This window comes from Sminthopsis crassicaudata, chromosome 5 (assembly GCF_048593235.1).
Source record: "Sminthopsis crassicaudata isolate SCR6 chromosome 5, ASM4859323v1, whole genome shotgun sequence".
Lineage (NCBI taxonomy): Eukaryota > Metazoa > Chordata > Mammalia > Dasyuromorphia > Dasyuridae > Sminthopsis > Sminthopsis crassicaudata.
The window spans coordinates 297,408,614-297,427,036 of NC_133621.1; the positions used below are offsets into that span (position 1 = coordinate 297,408,614).

Genomic DNA, 18,423 nt, shown 5'->3' on the forward strand with positions numbered 1-18,423 from the left:
GGGGGGGTCACAATTATAATTATCAGTAAATATTTGACATAAGCTTTTTATATTAGTATACTTTTTTATACATACTTATCTAGGGTCACCTAAAAGTTTCTCAAGCAAAAAGGGATTATGATATTTTAACATATATAACCTATATTGGATGCTTGCCATCAGGGGAAGAGGGGGAGGAATGGGTATGCAAGGGTCAGTGCACTATAGGTGCATCATGTTTTGAAAATAAAAAGCAAGGGGCCGCTAGGGGGCGCAGTGGATAGCTCTAAGTTCAAATCTGGTCTCAGACACTTAACAATTCCTGGCTGTGTGACCCTGGGCAAGTCACGTAACCCCAACTGACTCAGAAAAAAAAAAAAAAAGGAAAAAAGCTTAAAAAAAAGGGGGGGGGGTGTTGAGTGGAAAAATTCATGCCCTGGTAAAGGATCATGGGCAGGGAGTCCCCTCGGTAGCCCATCGCCCCCCACACATCAGGAGGAAAGGGTTTTGGTAAGAGTGTTACTGATCTCCATCTCTCCCGCTCCCTGGCCTTGCTAGGTCTCTCCTAGTTTGCTCCCTGCTTGTGGGCTGCCCCTCATCCTCCTCCGCACCACCTCCGGCCCTTGAGGTTTCTGAGCTGAGGGAACACCAACAGGAATCAAAGCCACATCCCCGAGATCACAAACTCTTAAGGACTGGGATGAGCTCCTGTCCATCCCCATTCGACAGTGAGGAAAACTGAGGCACAGTGGTTAACTTCTCGGGATCCCCAGCTAACTAGGACAAGACCTCCGACCGGAGCGGCCACAGCTGCCTCACCGTCAGCCTCTAAGCCCCTCCATAAGGTGGCGCCCACAAATCCTGGCTTTTCCCAACGGATTCCTACAGAGCTGGGAAAGGAAGTCTGGAGACTTAGATGGGCAAACAGGCCATTTGGGGAAGGGAAAAGGCAAGTGTTCTAAGCCCAAGCTCTCCGTTTCCCATCTATGACTTGGCCCGTAAGATGTGTGCAAATCTTTCACTTGGCATTCAAGGATCTCCGCCCCTTCATTTTCCAGCCTGTCTAACTGGGTCCCTTTGATCCCACTCAGAAAGACTGTCCTGGGCTTCTAGAGAGGCTGCAATCAGGTCTGAGCTCAACTGGGACCTCCAACCCTAGCGAGGGCCCTACCCGGCCCTAACCGGCCCAAGGCTTGCAGCTTTCTCAATGGCGAGACCGGCAGCCACTTCTGCCGCCTTTCTTTCCCTTCCCTTCCTCCCTCCCTCCCTCAACCCCTTTGGTCAGGGTGTCCACTACCCCTGGATTCCCCTCCCCTCCCCAATTTGAATTTGTCCTCGAAAGCCAAGGTTGATCTGCCTTTCTTGGACCCGGGACAGTGTTTAGTACACAGTAGGCACTTAATAGTTGATTGCAGTTGTCCTGAGGCGGGAAGGCAGAGTAACAAGGGCATGCTGCTCCTAAGAACAGACCAGCAGAGGCCCCCACTCTCCCAGATCCAACTGGTAGCCTTGTGTCCCCTTCAGGCGGGAAGAAGGAGACCCCCCCCCCAAGATGTGCTTTAAGTGCGAGTGTATTCCCCGTCACCCGGCCATGGGTGCTCTGGGGACCTGCACGCCCCTCGACAACGTCCCGGGAGGATCCTTCTGGTGAAAAGGGAACTGAGAAAGGCGTGCTCTAAAACTGGGCGAGGCCGGCCGGGCCCGGGGGCTTCACAAGGAACGGGACCTTTTCTCTGTGAGACAACGGCCTCTTTATTTCCACTGACCTCCCTTGAAATCTGGCGCTTCCTCCATTTAATTAAAACCATTCTGAAGAGGCCCCAGGACACCAAAGCTGGGGAGATGCAGGTCAGAGTCCCCCTTTCTAAGCGTCCCCACACCGGGGCCAGGGCTTTGCCAGGGCTCGGCCAGGTTTCTCAGCTGCCGTCCGGCCCCCCCCGAGCCCGCAGAGGGCCGAGCGAGGCCCCGGACGCCCCCCACGCACAGAACACCACCAGACAGTCTGCAGCGCATGGTGCTTTATTGACAAGCTCGTGGTGGCTGCAATATACACTAAGGCACTTTTCTTATATAAAAAACGGGGGGGCTTTAATTAATTCCTCCGGGACAGCCCCGTGGGGCCGGCCTTCAGAGCTTTAGGCATAATGGAGCTTTATATATTTTACGGTCGGTGGGACTGAGGATTGTTTTGATTTCCAAGTTTTCTCTGCGCGCAGGTAGGTAAGTCTGAGTAACGCGACACGTACGGTACGGGTAAGAATACAGGTAAGTCCAGCAACCAGTGTACGGGGGAGAAGACGCGGCCGTGCCCAGACCCGCGGCCCGGGGGGCAGTGACGAAGACCTTTCTGTAATTCTGGAGAGACTGTGCAGCTAAGGACATTTGGGGTGCAGAATGCTCCCTTCCCTGGGGGCGGGGCCGAGATGGGGGGTGGGAGGGGCGGGCCGGGCCTCTGGCTGCGTCCTTGAACCATTAAAGAGATTTGGTCCCCAAGAGTTACCAGGAAAAGCCCCAGGGAGCTGTGGGCTACCTCGGCCTGCCCCGGGCCTGTCGGGCACTGCCAGACAGAAAGGGGGTGGGACCCCCCAGGCCGGTGCGTTCATCAGGGGTCGGGTACAGGAGCACGATCATTGCACTTGAACAAGGAGGGGGGCTGACGACTTTGGCAGCGGCTCCTGGGGGTTCCCGTCTTGTCCCTTTTCTCCATCCTGACTCACCCCGAACCCCCTTCTCCTGCTGGGCAGACCCTGTGGTCTGGGGGGGCTCATGGGGCCAGGGAGGGCTGTGAGGTGTCCCCGTGTGATTGCCAACAGCAAAGGAGGACCAGGGGTGGGGGCAGGAGGCTGGGGTGGGGTGGGGGGTGCCAGGACTTTGAGGGCTCGCCCTACCAAAATTCTAATCTGAAGAAAAATAGATGAATAGAAAACCACGTCCCTGCCCCTTACACCCCAGCAGTGTGGGGGCCCCTGTGCTTCGGGGAGCGGGCCTGCAGCCCTGCTCTGGCCCCGAGCCTGGGCTCTTTGGTATGTGATCGGGGAGAGGAGGGAAGCGGGAGGCCTTTAGTAAGGCACCGACGGGGAGGAGCGGGGCAGGGGGCACCGTCACAGCAGGCCGGAGGGGCAGGGGGCAGGCAGGCTCGGCTCCGGCTCGGGCGGCCCAGGGGCCCGGGACCCGGGGCTTCTACTCAGCAGCTTTGGCGTCCCCGGCGTCGGCCTTGCCGTCCAGTTCCTCGTCCGAGCACTCTCCGGGGCCTTTCCGGGCCACCCGGCGGGGCACGACGAAGGGCAGGTCCCCACGCCTAGACAGGGCGAGGTCACGTCAGCACAGCTGGGCCCGGGGCCCCACCGCCCACCCCTCCCAGGCCCGGACCCGCGGTCTCACCGGAGCTTGTTCTTCAGGGAGCTGACTTCGCGGTTCATGGCGTCGGCCGTCTCCGTGGCATCCTCCAGCTCCCGCTGGAGCTTCCTGCGGGACGCGTTGGCGCGCTGCGCCTCCTCCTCTGCTTCTTCCAGCTGCCGCTTCAGCTGCTTCAGACGCACGGTCACCTTGTCGGCCTGTAGGGCACCGAGAGGCGGTCACGGGAGGCCTCGGGCGTGTGGCGGGGGAGTGAGGGGAGGGGCGGGGGCCGCACACGCACCTGGTCCTTGTACTGCTCGGCGTTGCGCCGCTCGTCGTCCACCTGCAGGATCACGTCCTTGAGCTTCTTTTCGGCCCGTCGGACCTGCTTGCAGGCTGCCTGGCGCTCCCTGTGTCCCGAGAAAGAGCGGGTCAACGGGGAGCCAGCAGGGCCTCAGGGAAGCGCCCTCCCCACCAGCCCCGGGGGGGCCCGTACTTGGTCTCGTTGTCCAGCTGCTCCTCCAGCTGGGCGATCTTGGCCTCCAGGGCGGTGATGGACGCCTTGTACTTGCTCTTGACCGTGCCCTCCATCTCCTGCAGCTTCACCTTGAGCTCCTTGTTCTGCCGCTCCAGCTGCTGGCGCGCGTTCTCGTTCTTCTGGGCGTGGCTGCGCTCCATGTTCAGGTCGGTGTTGATCTGGTCGATCTGAGGGCGAGAGGGGAGGTGCCCAGGGTAAGGGGTTACCTGAGGATGGGGGGGGGGGGGGCCGGACCACCTGGGATAAGGGGTTCCCTGGGGACGGGGGCCGAGCCGCCAGGGTGAGAGGTGCCCCAGGGGCGAGGGGCCAGGGTCACCGCCGACCCCCACCTGCAGGTTGGCTTTCTTGAGCCGATCGTTGACCAGCTCGGTGTTGCTCTGCTCCTCCTCCAGCTCCTCCTCCAGCTGGGCGATGCGGGCCTCCAGGCGCCGCTTCTCCTCCAGGGCCAGCGCGCCTTTGCCGCTGCTGTTGGCGATCTCGTCGGCCAGCTCGTCCCTCTCCTGCTGGGCCTGGCGCTTGGCGCGCTCGGCGGCCGCCAGCTCCTCCTGCAGCTGGATCATCTCGGCCTCCATCGACTTGAGCTTCTTCTCGTTCTCCTTGGACTGGGCCAGGATCTCCTCTCGGGAAGCCCGGGTGTCGTCCAGCTCCCGCATGTAGTCCTTCATCTGGGCCTGTGGGACCGGAAGTTGGGTTCTGTGGCCTCCCCAGAGCCGCCCCGTTCCCTGGCCCCGCCCCACTCCCAGGTCCCACCTCCCTTGGTGTCCCACAGCACCTCGGCCCCGCGCCGCCCCCAGCCTCACCTGCAGTTTGCGCAGCTGCTTGATGGCCTCGTCCCGGCTCTTGTTGGCCGAGTCGATGTGGGCCTCCAAGTCCTTCAGGTCCAGCTCCAGCTTCTTCCTGGCGGCCACGGCCATGGAGCGCTGTTTCCGCTCGTCCTCCAGCTCGGCCTCCATCTCCCGGACCTTGAGGGACGCACCAAACATTAGCTGAGCCCCCGGCGGGGGCGCTCCCCGCCCTGGGCCCCAGTCACCCTGGCTCCTGGGGAAGGACGCCAAGCTCGGAAGAGGGAATCACAAGGGAAGGAGGGCCCCCCCAAGGAGGATCGCGTGGGCTTGCTGCCCATTACAGGCCGTGGCAGGAAGCCTGCAGCTGCCCCTTGTCCCAGGCCGCGGCCTGGCTGGCGTGGACACTGCTCCCCCATCTGTCTGGGAGGCCCGGGGTCGGGCCGGGCCTTACCTGTCGGACCAGCTGCTTCTTCTTCTCCTCACTCTGCTCGTCGCGGCCCTGAAGGTCCCGTTCAAACTGGGCCTTGAGCGCCTGCAGGTTCACTTCCAGCCGCAGCTTGGCGTCCTCTGTGGCCTGGAGCTCGTCCTCCAGCTCCTCCAGCTGCGTCTTCATCTCCTCCACCTGCTGCTCCAGGGCCCGCTTGGACTTCTCCAGCTCGTGGACCTGTGGACCAAGGCCAGGGCTCAGGGCCGGAGGCGCCCCCCACTCCTCTCAGACCGCCCCAAGGTCAGAGCGGTGCTCCCCGCTGCGATGCCCAAGCCAACCTCCAAGTATGAGCCCGTGGCATCGCTAATCTGGGCAGAGGCGGCTGAGAGCCAGAATCGGGGCCTCGGGGAAGATGGCCAGGCCCCGACACAGCGGGGATGACTTCTGCACAGGAAGTGCACCTTGACTCTGGGCCAATCAGAGACACGCCCAGGTCCACGTGCAGCACCACGGGCTCAGAGCGGGAAGGCCGCCTGCACCTGGCTGGCGCTCGGGGTAGTGGGGGCCCTGGGGAGACCAGAGGGTCCCGGGACTCACGCTCTTGCCGACATCGTCCTTGGAGCTCATCAGGTCCTCCATCTCGGCGCGGAACTGCTTGTTGAGGCGCTCCAGCTCGGCCTTCTGCTCGATGGCCTCCTCCAGGGCCCGGGCCAGAGACAAGGCCTTCGTCTCCTTCTCCCGCGCCTCGGCCTCGGCGCGGTCGCGCTCCTCCGCGTACTTGGCCGAGATGGTCTTCTCCTCGGCCAGGAGCTGGGAGGGGAAAGGCCGTCAGCGCCTCGCGGGGTCCCCCGAGTGCGGCCCCACTGCTCCCACTGCACCGCCCCGCCCCACTCCTCCCCCACAGGAAGCGCAGCCTGGCCCACCTGGTCAAACTTCTTCTGCTTCTTCTCCAGGTTGGAGACGATCTGCCGCTGGTGATCCAGGTCCACGAGGAGGTCGTCCAGCTCCTGCTGCAGCCGCGTCTTGGTCTTCTCCAGCTTGTCATAAGCCGCGGCCTTCTCCTCGTACCGCTGGCTCACCCCCTCCAGGTCCTTCTGCAGCTTCCTCTTGGCTTCCTCCACCGATTCCAGGCAGCCCACGCCATCGTCCATCTTCTTCTTCATGTCGGTCACCTGAGGGCAGGTGCACAGTGATGGGTGAGCTCAGCCGCTGCTGCCCCACGGGGGCTTGGGGGAGGGGGCAGCGACTTCCCCCAAGAGTGCCCTCCCTCCTGGCCTGACTTCACACCCAGCACCGTCCTCTGTCTTACCAACAAAGCCCCACCCGGTCCAAGGAGCTCCCAGGCCCTCCACACTGGGGTCCGGCTCTCAGAGCTGGCGTGTAGGGGCAGGGAGCTATGGCTCTACAGGCTAACAGGCCTCCCCTTTGGGGCGGGGAGATGAAGAGGCAATTGAGGCTCCATGGGGAACAGAGCAGCAGTACCGGCCGTGGCCACCAACCCCTCCCTCCCCTGATGCTTCCCCTCCCCCCCCACCTGGGCATGGAGGGTGGCGATCTGCTTCTCCAGATTCCTCTTGGCCTCTTCCTCCTCCTCCAGCTGCTCCCTCAGGGTGCCCTTCTCATCCTCAGTCTGCTTCAGCTTGGTGCTCAGAGTCAGCTTCTGGCGAGTCTCCTCCTGAAGCAGCTCCTGCACACCAGGACAGACAGGCCGTGATGGCCGCCGTGCCGAGGCGAGCCTGCGCCCCATCACAAAGCTCGTGGCCAGGGCCTCTCTGTCCCCTGCGCCTCAATGGCTCTCGAGAAGATCGAGAGCAAGGCAGAGGGGGCCGAGCCCACCCCACCCACTCACCTGAGTGTCTTGGAGCTGAGACTCCAAAGCCGAGAAGTCTTTGGCCAGCTTGCTGGACTTGCTGTCGGACTGATTAAGGAGGCCCGTGATATTGTCCAGCTCAACCTGCCACGCAAGAGAAGGGCCCAGTGAGTGTCTGGCCAGACACCAGGGGGACAGCTCCCAAAGAGCCACAGCGGGGTCAAAGACCAATCCAAGCTCCCGCAACACCCCATGGGTCTGGATGTGGCCAGGGCAGAAACCTGCTTCATTGTGTACACATATAAACGGGGACTGAAAAGCAAGAATTCAGGAAAAGGGCCCTTTTTTACAGTGGTGGGAGGGAGCCCCGGCCTAGAGCTCTGGCTCCCCTGGGTACACAGGATATAAATTCACGATGTGGCACAAGTGGGACACGAGGCCGGCCTAATGCCATTTCCTGTTCATCTGCTCGGGTCCTGGCACCGTCCCTGACCTCCCAGAGCAAGCATTCCCACACCACTAGCAAGGACAGGGCAGCTTTGGGAATTAAAGGCAAGGAGAGAGAGCACCCCCAGCCTGGGACCAGCCTGGCCCAGCACACCGTGTCGGGCACCCAGGAACAAACAGTAAAGACCCTGAAGGAGCTGCAGGGGGGTAGGGAGGCAGTAAGAGGGGAAAGATGAGGCAAGGGCAGTCAGTGAATGAGGGTCTGAAACAAGGTGCTGCCCACTGGAGTGGAGAGGACAGGGGATACAGGATGTATTGGGAAGGGACAACTTGGGGCAAGGGGCAATGGGGTCCAGATGACTGAGGTACGCCCAGGAAGCTGCGACCTCTAGGCCAGAGTCAATCTCAGTTTGGGACGTACGGGGCTGAAGGTGCCAAAGGACACCAAGGCAGGGGGCTGGCAGCTGGCACTCTGTCACTAGCACAGAGATAACGGTCAAAGCCACAGGGGCTGGCGAGGTCATGGAGAGAGGTCTGGGGGAGGCGCATGAGAGGGTGCTGGCAGGGTGCAGGAGCAGCCTCTGGATTCAGAAGGAAGCGCTAAAAGGGCCATCTCCTGGAGAAAGGGCAGAGCCACAGCTTGTGGGCGAATGGGCCTGAGTGAGAAGGACGGCCGAGGAGGCCGACGACGGGGCAGTCGGAGGGCAGGGAGCGGCAGCCGGCCGAGGCCCAGCCCGGCGCACTCACCTGCAGCTTGGTGACCTTGTCGGCCAGCTCCGTCCGCACCCGCTCGCCCTCGGTGAGCTTCACCTGCAGCTCCTGGAGCTGCGTCTCCACCTTCTTGCGCTTGTGCTCTGAGTCCCCTTTGCCCTGCAGAAGGGCCTTCACCTCGTTGGAGAGCTCCGTGCGCTCATTCTCCAGCGCCTGCTTGGCTTTCTCCAGGTTGGCTTTCACCTGGGGGAGGTGAGAAATCAGGATGAGGACGGGCCCTGGAGGGCGGCAGCCCGAAACCAGGACCCAGCCGGGGTCACTGGCAGCCTCACCGCCTCCCTCCGGCCATGGGAAGGAGACGCCTCACAGAGAGAGACTCGAGCGTCGCAAGGGGTCTCCCAAGAGGCTGCCTATGGGACGGCCAGGGCCTCCGGTCCTCCTCAGGGCCAAGGCTATCCCGTTAGCTGGGGCAGAGCTCAGGCCCCACGGGGCCCCCTAGACACACTAGCTTCTTGCGGCCCCACTAGGAAGGGAATGGGCAGTGGGAGAGAGAGGTGCCCCATTGGGGTCCCAGGGCCTGTGGTAAGAGCCCCGCTCTGATGTAAGGACTCATTCCGGACTCCGGTGCCCGTTGGGCTCTGCGTACCCGCCTGGTCTGCTCCAGCTGCTCAGCCAGCTCCTCCACAGCCTGCGAGTGCTTCTGCCTCATCTCCTGGATCTGGGCTTCATGCGTCTTTGCCTCGTCATCAAGAGTCTTCTTCAGGATGTTCACTTCCTGCTCCCGCTTTGACCTGGACAGGGTCAAAGGTTCATCCCTTACCTGGGGTCCCCAGGCCCTGTCCCCTAGCAGCCACAGAGCCACCTGCGTGTCTCCAGCCCTTCTCCCTCAGCACACCCTCTCTGATGTACAGGGGGCAATGCTGGCCTTGGCAGACACATGGCTAGGGGCAAGGCCGTGCTACCCACCTCAGCTCCTGCTGGGCGGCAGTGGAATCCAGGGTGTCCTCCAGCTCTGTTTTCAGAGCTTCCAGCTCCTCGCCCAGATCCCGCTTCTGTTTCTCAGCCTTGTTCCGGGAAGCACGCTCGGACTCCAGGTCTTCCTGAAGCTCAGAGATCTGGGATTCCAGCTCGCGGATCTTCTTCAGGGCCAGGTTCTTCTGGCCCGCCTCCTCCTCCACTCTGCAGGAGATACAAGGGCAGCAGCACATCAGGGCACCGCAGGACCCACGGAGCAGAGGGCACAAGCCCCAGACTCCGTGGTGGCAGCCCTCTAAGATGTCACCTCCAAAAGGGAGGTGGCAAGGATCAGTATTTGCTTCAAGGCTGGGATTTGCCCTTTCCCACATCTAGGTTCCTTGGTACCACTTGCTTCACCCAGTCCAGGTGATCTGGTCCTCCTGACGTGCTCACTGGCCAGCCAGGCTCTTCATCTGGTCGCTGTCCCCGGGTCTAGAAGGAACCTCCCCCAAGTGTCTGTCTGCTCAATTCCCAACTCAGGGGTAACTTTCTCCTTCTTTCAGGCTCTCCCTCAGTGCATTCTCCTCTCCCTTGCAGTCTTTCTTTAGGGTCGTGGCTTATTCCATTCAGTTCAAGGTGCCTGGAAAGGAGCTGGGCCGGCTCCGGGCCCTGGTAGAGCGCGCACTCGGTGGAGCCCTCACTGAATATGCGCAGGCTCCGGGGTAGGCCTAGGGGCACGTGCTCACCTGGCCAAGGCCGCCTGCAGCTCCTCTTCCTTCTTGGCAAGCTGCATCTTCAGCTCTGCGATCTGCGCCTGCAGCTCCGCGATCTGGTCATTCAAGTCTGTGGAATCTCCTTCCAGCTTGCGCCGGGTCTTCTCCAGCTCCTGCCGCTGCTTCTCCTCTCTGCGCAGGCGTTCTGAGGATCAAGGAGAGAGAAGTGATGGGATCCTTCTGGCCACGAGACTCACGGCCAATGGGGTGAGCGCTGTGGGCTCAGGTCCTGTCTTCAGAATTATGGGTAGCCTCTCCGCCCCTCCAGGCCGGACAGGGCCCTCAGACCATGTGATCCCCTTGAACATGGTTCTCAGGCAAAAAGGAGGCCCGAGTCCTCCTCCTGACCCTCACGAGAACCACAGAGCAGCTTTGCATGTTGGACAGGACAGCACACAGGGGAGCGCTTTAACACAGAAGCGCAGTATGGAGAGCACTGCTGTTTCTAATTCACAAATGAGGGGAGAGACCGTGGTAGGTTAAGGCAGCGGCCCACCCACAAAGGAAAGAAGTGAAGGGACATCTGCTGCTCTCCGATCTGATCCCAGAACATGCACGGCTCCAGGGCCGAATGCGGCAGGGAGGGCAGCCCATGGAGCCTCCTAGCGCCCTCCCCAGCTCACCTTCCAGGTCCGTGATCATAGCCTCGTGCTTGTTCTTCAGCTTGGCCAGGCTCTTGGACTTCTCCTCCTCCTCTGTGAGGTTGGTGGTGAACTCCGAGATTCTGTCCTCCAGCAGCTTCTTCTCCTGCAGAGACAAAGGACTGTGTGAGCTCCGGGTCATTGGGCCAAAGCCCCAGAGACACCAAGAGACCTAAGAGAAGTCCTAGAGGAAGTCTACCCAGGGAGGCCCAAAGCCTAGCAAGGCCCAAAGCAACCCAAGGAGGCCCAACACCCAAAGAAGCTAAAGGAGGCCTGAGGTCCAAGGCCCACGGCCTAGCAAGGCCCACGGCCTAGCAAGGCCCAAGGAGGCCCAAGGAGGCCCAATGCCCAGAGAAGCTAAAGGAGGCCTAAAGTCCAAGGCCCACGGCCTAGCAAGGCCCAAGGAGGTCCAAAGCAACCCAAGGAGGCCTGACATCCAAAGAAGCTAAAGGAGGCCTGAAGTCCAAGGCCCAAGGAGGCCCAAAAAGGCCAAAAGAGGCCAACAACTCAAGGAGGCCCAGGCCCAGAAGGGCCCAAGAAGGATAAAGAAGACCAAATGAGGCCCAAGGTGACCTAAGGAGGCCCAGGCCAGAAGGGCCAAAGGAAGCCCAAGGCCAAGCAAAGCCCAGAAAGGCCAAGTAAGGCCGCCTTCCTGGGATGCTTCCAGGATGGGATGAGGCTCTTGAATGAGGCTAAGGAAAACTTCACATGACAGAAGATGGCTGTCCTGTGCAGCCCAGGCCCCCTTAGCCAGCCTGGTGGCCCTCTTCTCCACCCGTGCCATTCCTACAGTGGGTCGGGGCTGTGGCTCTCTTGCTTACAGAACAGCTCCTGACCTGAGCTGGAGACCCTGAGCCAAATCCCAGACCTCAATTGTTCTCTCTGGGCAATGGAAGTGGCTCTCACTGGTCTCTTGCGTGCCCTGGACACAGCTGTTTCCAAAGACCACCTCTGGATGAGCTATCATTCCCCCCACCCTGGGCCGGAACTCCTGCAGGGGACTCCCTGTGCCCACCTGAGCTGGGGCCGTGTACCATCCCGCATCTGCTTACTTTGGCGAGTTTACAGTTCTGGTCTTCCAGGATGATCTGATCTTCTTCAAGCTTCTTCAGCTTGGCTTCTGTGGTCACTTTCTCCAGCTGCAGCTTCTGCCTTGCGCTTTCCTCCTCCTCCAGCTGCTCTTCTAGTTCCTGAAAGGAGCCCAAGACAAATGAAGGGAGCCGGCTCACCCCCAGGACTTACCCTGTCAGCACACACTCAGATTTTCTAAGGCTCCTGTCCCAGCTTTGGATCAGAAGCCCAGCACAAGGTTGCAGAGCCTTCTAAAGCTGGTTTTTTTGGTTGTTGTTCTTTTGAGGTGTGGGGGGCCCAACGGGGGCAGGCCAGGTCATGTTCTGCCAAGTTGAGCTGCCAGGTTGTGGAAAGTGCTCCTCACAAAGCAGGCCAGATCCTGACCCAGTTTCCTCTGTGGACGTAGCAGTCCACAGGTACCTCAGACCTTTGGGCATTCATGGCTTTTAATGATCTCTTTTCTTTCTCTTTTTAAAAATCCTTATCACAAATGACAAGGATTTTCCTCTTGGGATTTGTTGGGTGAGAGTCCCAGCCTTGCCACCATCTGACCCTCTGGGCCAATAGTTTTCCCCCTCAGACCCTCTCAACTTGGACACAATCCTGAATGTCACCAGCTCCTCATTCATTTCTCCATTCCCATGGAAGTTCCTTGGGGGCATGGGTTGGGCGCCCCCAGCACACAGTAGAGGTTGAACTTCAGTCAGAAATCTCTCCCGGGCTCTACCTCACCCCCCAAAGGCAGAAGCTGGGCCCAGCGCTTCTCACCTGGATGTTCTGCTGCATCTTCTTCTTCTCGGTCTGCAAGTGCTGGCAGCGCTCCTCCTCCTCCTCCACCCGGGCCTCCAAGTCATGGCAGATCTCCTCCAGCTCCTGCTTCTTGGCAGTGAGGCGGGCCCGCAGCTCCTCAGCTTCGGCACACAGCTCCGTCTCGGCCTGGAGCTGCTCCTGGAGCTGCAGCTTCTCAGCCATCAACTATCAAAGACATACGGCCAGAGTCAGTTGCAGGAAATCAGTTCCGGTCATCCTACAACGTCCCTCCTTGGAAGGAGTTCTCTAATATAGGCCTGAACTCCTGACTGCGAGGAAAGCCGGCACCTCCACCTGCTCAACAGCCTAATGGAGGCCCCCAAACCCTGAATCAACAACAAGATGGTGAAGGGAGGGCATCAACAAGGGGAAGCCGCCCAAGGACGGGCTGTAAGTGGTGACGCCCAAGATGGAGCAGTCAGGAGTGAGATCCAGAGTCAGGAACTTCGAGAGAAAGATATTACTTACATAAATAAGACCAAAGAAAGGAAACAATTTTTTTGAAGGAAAATCTTTACTAAAGTTTCTCTCAAAGATCTCACACCCGAGATATAGAAGGTACTGATTTGAATTTAAAAGCTTAGGGTCATTCCCTAACTGGTAAAAGGTCAAAGGCTATGAATGGGAAATTCTCCATAAAGAATCCCTAAGTTATCAAAAACCACAGGAATAAATGCTCCAAATCGCCAATGATTAGAAAAATCAGAGATTCCCAGGAGATATATAATCAATGTAGGAAGGATGGGGGGGAGCAACAGGGAGTAACTGATGCAGTTGGGAGAGTGATTCTCAAAAGCAGTGCAGCGCTAAGCCCCCAAAGTCACAAATTGTGAACAATTTTTAACCCTGAGATACTAAAGCAAAAGGATCCACACATAGTGGAAATGAACTGGAAATTAAGGGGGTACCCATCAAAAGGGAAATGCTACAGGTACTTAGCAAGCCTTGGCTGAAGTGCCTTGGGCCACAGGCCTGCTGATGTGGGAAGCTGTGGGAAGCTGCAGGTGCTGCCGGAGGCCTACCTCTCCCAGAAGCTCCATGGGCACCCACCTGAGACTGCAGGGTCTCCATCTCCACAAGGCGGTTCTCAGCTGCCAACTGCTTCTCTTTCACTTTCACCAGCTCCTCCTCTTTGGCCATCATCTCTTCTTCCTGCCTGCTGACCTGCAGCAGGGGCTTGACCTAAGAGACATAAATGGGAGGAGACGGTGAGAATCGCTGGATGGGGGCTCCCTTAGTAATTGCCACCCTTTGCTAGAGGCCAGAGGCTTGAGGGCCTTCTGCTCCTGATACACCCAGAGACACTTAATTCTCTGGCGTTAACAAGAGCTGTCTTTCATTATTACTATGGAAACATCTGCCACCCAGAGCAGCCGCACGGCCTCTGCGTCACCTTGCAGCCAGATGGGGATGAGCCCCGAGCCCTCAACAAGCAGGGCAACAAGGCCTGATCCCGGACCCATTTAAATACCAGAGGGAACCAACAAGGAAGGGGCACGTGCTAACTGTCTCCCTCATCCCAGAGAAGGACTAGGGACAAGCAGGGGTGGCCCCACGGGCATCTAACGCAGGAGTGCCCAGGATGAGCCAGTTTCCACGCCCCCGTATGCCTATGTGCCCCAAGCCCACCTTGGTGAAGAGGCGCCACCACTGCCAGTTCCGCAGCTTCAGGTAGGCTGCACAGTTGCGCTGAAGGACCTTCATGGCCGTGAGCTGCTGCTGCCGCTTGGCAAAGGCCCTACGTGGAGAGCACAGAGTGAGACCGCTGCCTCGGAGGCAGATCCCCCACAGGACCCACCGGCTCCCAGCTTCCTTCATCAATGACGAAAGGGCTCAGTACAGAGCCAGCCAGAGCGGGCCGGCCCCAGCCTCCCTCCTCCCTGTGATGAGGGGGGGGACGGGGCCTTCGGCCTGATTCTATGGTAAGGGATCACTGCCACGTGGGTCTAAGACCAGTGAACTTCTCACCATACCAGTGTCATAATGCTGGCCGTGTGGCAGCGACCTCCACGAGAGGTCTCTTGGGCCTTTGGGACCATTTCCCAGCTTGCCCTTAGGAGGCAGGACTCTGAACAGAGGGACGGCTCACACAGCAGGGGATGGGAGATGGGGAGGGAGGGCTTGCACAGGGGCCACTTACTTTCTGGCCAGGTAGCCCCTGCAGCACGCCTGGAAGCCAATGATGACGTCTGTGATCTTCAGGTCTCTCTCCTCCTCCAGGTGGGCGAGCACCCCAGCCCGGAAGAAGACTTTGCTCTGCCCAATGCGGTACAGATTGCTGTCTAGCTCCAGGGCTTTGATCTAAAGGAGGGAACACCGGGCTTTATTTACTCCCTCCACAGCCAGACTTCCAAGGCCCATCTCTGGATGCCCAGCTCAACAGCTGCCCCTTTGTCCTTCTCTGCTTTCCTAGGCTCGGGGAGCCGGACAAGGAATGGAGAATGTAGGGAAATGCACAGCTAGCATGGGGGGAGAGGAGAGGACAAAGGGCTCCTCTAAGATCTGTGATGGCAGAAACCCCCTGAACTCCTTCCCTAGTGCTCCAGGATATCTCTGCCAAATTAAAAGCCCCCATACTTAAATCCTGGACGTCCATGGCTCAAAGGGTGGCAGACTGGTGGCAGCCCAAGCTATGGGCCACCTCCTCGCCCATTTCCGGGACACTTTGCTGGCATCCATCAGACCCAAACTCCCCCTCCTCCCCTCTGTCCTCCTTGGTGTAGCCATGGCACACCCCTCACTGCTACCATTTAGCTCTCAAGTAAGTCATCTGACAGGAATGGGAAAGAAGGAAGAAAAATAAGGGAACGAGAGAGGGGAAGGAAGAGAGGGAGGGACGGAAGAAGAAAAGGAAGGAGGGATGGTTGGCATGTTTCAGTGCCTACTCTGCTGCTTATGCCCATGGTCATATCTCTGGGCATTTGACTTTCCTGTCTGTCAAATGGGAATAAGCAGTTGCCCAGCCTACCCTGCGCATGCAATCCACATCCAATAAGCCCTTGGGCCTGCCTGCCCCACAGGCAGAACCAGGGCAGGACTGCTTCTCCTTCCCCTCTAATGAGAGCATCCAAACATGTGAGACAACTTAAGTAACCCCAGTAGCCAGCAGCAGCCAGAGTAATGCTTGGAGAGATGGCGTGGATTCAGAGCCCAGCCACTACCCTTGGATGCCCTTGGACTCCCTCCCCCTCCCCCAGGCCTCAGTCTGCTCAGCCCAGAGCTCTCCCAGGCTCCAGCCCAGCTCGCCACCTTGTGAGCGATGCTGTCTACGGGACCGTCACAGCTGACGCTCTGTCCGGGCTCCCAGGAGAGGAAAGCAAGGGAAATGAGCACAGTCTGACCGGCATCCTGAGCCTAGCAACCTGCAGAGAGGATGGAGGAGGAAGGGCAGGAGGCGGAATTAGCGGCCTGGCTTACCATCAACACACACGCCTGCTTTCCATCCATGAAGCCCTTGGGGATTGAATTTGGAGTCAGGATCTCATATCTGAAGAAGACAGACACATTAGTGGTAATGACCGAGAAATTTTACTCATTTCTGATGCACTCCATGAAAAACATAAGAGAGACAGTGCGAAATGGAAATCACTTTCTAAACCGTGACAAAGGAATATTAAAAAAAAAAAAAAATCAGAAGATCTCAGATAACACTCTATGGTAGATGTTTCACATGAGATTCAAGAGCTCAGCACAGGAATGGTGAGTGACCTTCCCTTTCACAGGTCAGTGACAGCGTCCATTCTCTAAATCATCAAAGGATATGAGCAAACAATTCTCAAAAGAACTGTCAAGTTTTCACAATCACATGAAAAAAAATGTGACATGTAGATCAAAACAACCCTGAAGTCTCACCTCCACCCTGCAAACTGATAAAATGACCCTCCTGCCCCCAATGTTGGAGGAATCATGGGAAAGTGAGCACGCTGTTGGCAAAGCTGCGGAATGGTAAAAACTATTTTGGAAAGTGACTATGTCCATACTCTGAACTAGAGAATCCATGACTGGGACTTAGAAGAAAAAAGTTCCCTTATGCTTCCAGAGAATTTATGGCAGAATTTTGGGGGACAGCTAAGACCTAGAAACAAAATTTATTTCTATTGATTAGGGGAATGGTTAAACAAACTGTGGCAGAGAAATCTAATGATGATGTGTGTGCTGAATATGGAGAAATCTGGGAAGAGCTACATGAACCCATGCAGAATGAAGTCAACAGAACCAAGGAAACAAATTATACAATAACCGCAACAATGCAAATGGAAACAAGGAGGGGCCGAAAAAATAAAGAGACTATGAAGACCAGGCAGGACCTGAAGAGTGGATATTTCCAGTCCACCCCTTCGTAGAGAGGAAGGTCCACATTTTATCTCACATTTATGGACTTTGTCATGTTTTAATCAATTGAATCAATCATTTTTGCTAACTTTTCTCCTCTTTAAATATTAAGTGCTATATCCAAGGGAGATAATTATGAAACTATTAGACAAAGAGAATCACCCAGAAAACTTCTTTTTAAGTCGTGCTGAAGAAAAGTCAGTGTTTTCACTGCTCCCAAGATGCCAGAGAGCAAGGCTAATCAGTAGGGATCAGAGCCTCAGGAAGAACTTGCATGTCTGGGCTCTCCTTTATGAATATTTTCTAGTTTCCAAACTTTAATTCAGAGTTTCTGGGAGGGGAAACCAAATATAAGTACCTTGACTTTTTCAGTAAAATAGAAAAATGACCATGTATGGCAAAGAATGGATGTGCAGATTACACCAATGAGCCATTTCTAACCCATAAGTCAATATGGCGGAAAACCAACCTCTGCCGGAACTCTTGGAAGACGACCCTATTGGGGAAGCCCTGCCGACAGATCCGGATTCCCTCCAATACACCATTACAGCGCAATTGGTCCAAGACAAGGTGAGGGTCGAGTTTGCCAGCCTGGAAGAGAAAAAGATGCCGCCTGAGTAAGGAGGAACAAAAATGGGCCCTCACGGGTCAAAAGGCTGGGGATGGTATACAAGGCTCAGAAGTTGAATCCCATTTGGTTAAAGTTAGTTACAATCGGCTACAAGAACCAGGGAGAGCCTCCTCAAAGAGTCTGCAAAGTCAGATTCAGGAAGAGAAGTGGCAGAAAAGATCCATCTTGTAACTAAGGCCACATTGCCTTCTTTCTCCTGAGAGAAGTGCTTTACCTTCTTCTCGTGGTTGGGGATGATGCAGCGGACAAAGTTGGGGTTGGTGTTCCTCAGGGTGGCCATGAGCTTGGAGAGCTGCTCCTTATAGAGCTGTCCAACCGTACGGAACATGCCCTTCCTGGTCTTGAAAGCACCTGGCAGAGCCGTTTCAGACATGCCGGCCACTTGATCAAGTCCAATGATGCGATCGACTGCAGGGAGCATGCAAAAGAGATTAATAACGGCAGGAGCAGAAGCAGACACAGCATCTCAGGCCTGAAAAAGGATTGACAGCAGGAAGCAGCAAGGCCCTTTTTGCTTTGTCTTTACACAGATCTCCCAGATCAGAATTCATGCAAATCTGATCTTTGGGGCAATAGAGTGATCATCAGTCTTCATCTCTAGCAGATTAATTCATCACAAATGGCTTAAGAGACACTCCAAAATTCTCTTCTAATCTCTTTAGAAGTTCTTATTCCTAACAGGGATCTAGAATCAAGGAAACCCACTCACACAGGTCCAAGTTTTTGAGAAGATTGACTACAATAATTTAGTTTTATGATAATGGCACGTAATGAAATCCTTCAAAGATGTATTAGTTATTTGACCTACACAGAAAACTATCATCCCTCCTTCAGCTCTCTGTTTTAGGAAGCTAGGTTAAGCCATGAGCTGAAATGGGACTGGACTGAAGGACACTGGGCTGGGAGGCTGGCCCCATGTGCCAATGGCTGAGACCCCAGGGGGCGCCTGGCTACTCTGTGCTTTGGGCACGGCCTCCTCACCCAAGTTTCTTGAACTTAAAATCAGAAAACATGAAGTTCTGGGGAAGTAGGCATGGGAAAAACCCACATGGAGTAGGATGATTAGTGATAAATGGTCAAAAGCTCTGGGGATTCTGTAGCTTCTCCAAAGACTTCAGAACCTAAGTGCCAGGCCTCCGGGCTGCCCCGGGGCACGATCAGCTGCAAAAAGAACC

General features: G+C 57.1%; 1 protein-coding gene across 2 annotated transcripts in view; it reads right to left on the bottom strand.

Moving 5' to 3' along the window:
- Positions 1-1,982: 1,982 nt before the first annotated feature.
- MYH9 (myosin heavy chain 9) overlaps positions 1,983-18,423 on the bottom strand; it is a 79,518-nt gene continuing 63,077 nt past the window's right edge. For both annotated transcript variants that reach the window (XM_074271574.1, XM_074271575.1), the window contains exons 16-39: positions 17,463-17,656; positions 17,087-17,208; positions 15,703-15,772; positions 14,426-14,586; positions 13,915-14,023; positions 13,336-13,467; positions 12,244-12,450; positions 11,457-11,594; positions 10,387-10,510; positions 9,737-9,908; positions 9,000-9,212; positions 8,680-8,824; positions 8,070-8,276; positions 6,915-7,019; positions 6,600-6,752; positions 5,989-6,237; positions 5,663-5,875; positions 5,090-5,302; positions 4,654-4,815; positions 4,183-4,524; positions 3,812-4,020; positions 3,617-3,725; positions 3,361-3,533; positions 1,983-3,277 (exon numbers count right to left, since the gene is read on the bottom strand). In XM_074271574.1, the coding sequence (XP_074127675.1) occupies positions 3,160-3,277; positions 3,361-3,533; positions 3,617-3,725; positions 3,812-4,020; positions 4,183-4,524; positions 4,654-4,815; positions 5,090-5,302; positions 5,663-5,875; positions 5,989-6,237; positions 6,600-6,752; positions 6,915-7,019; positions 8,070-8,276; positions 8,680-8,824; positions 9,000-9,212; positions 9,737-9,908; positions 10,387-10,510; positions 11,457-11,594; positions 12,244-12,450; positions 13,336-13,467; positions 13,915-14,023; positions 14,426-14,586; positions 15,703-15,772; positions 17,087-17,208; positions 17,463-17,656 (4,040 nt within the window). In that variant the 3' untranslated portion in view covers positions 1,983-3,159. The remainder of the gene's footprint in view (positions 3,278-3,360; positions 3,534-3,616; positions 3,726-3,811; positions 4,021-4,182; positions 4,525-4,653; positions 4,816-5,089; positions 5,303-5,662; positions 5,876-5,988; positions 6,238-6,599; positions 6,753-6,914; positions 7,020-8,069; positions 8,277-8,679; positions 8,825-8,999; positions 9,213-9,736; positions 9,909-10,386; positions 10,511-11,456; positions 11,595-12,243; positions 12,451-13,335; positions 13,468-13,914; positions 14,024-14,425; positions 14,587-15,702; positions 15,773-17,086; positions 17,209-17,462; positions 17,657-18,423) is intronic.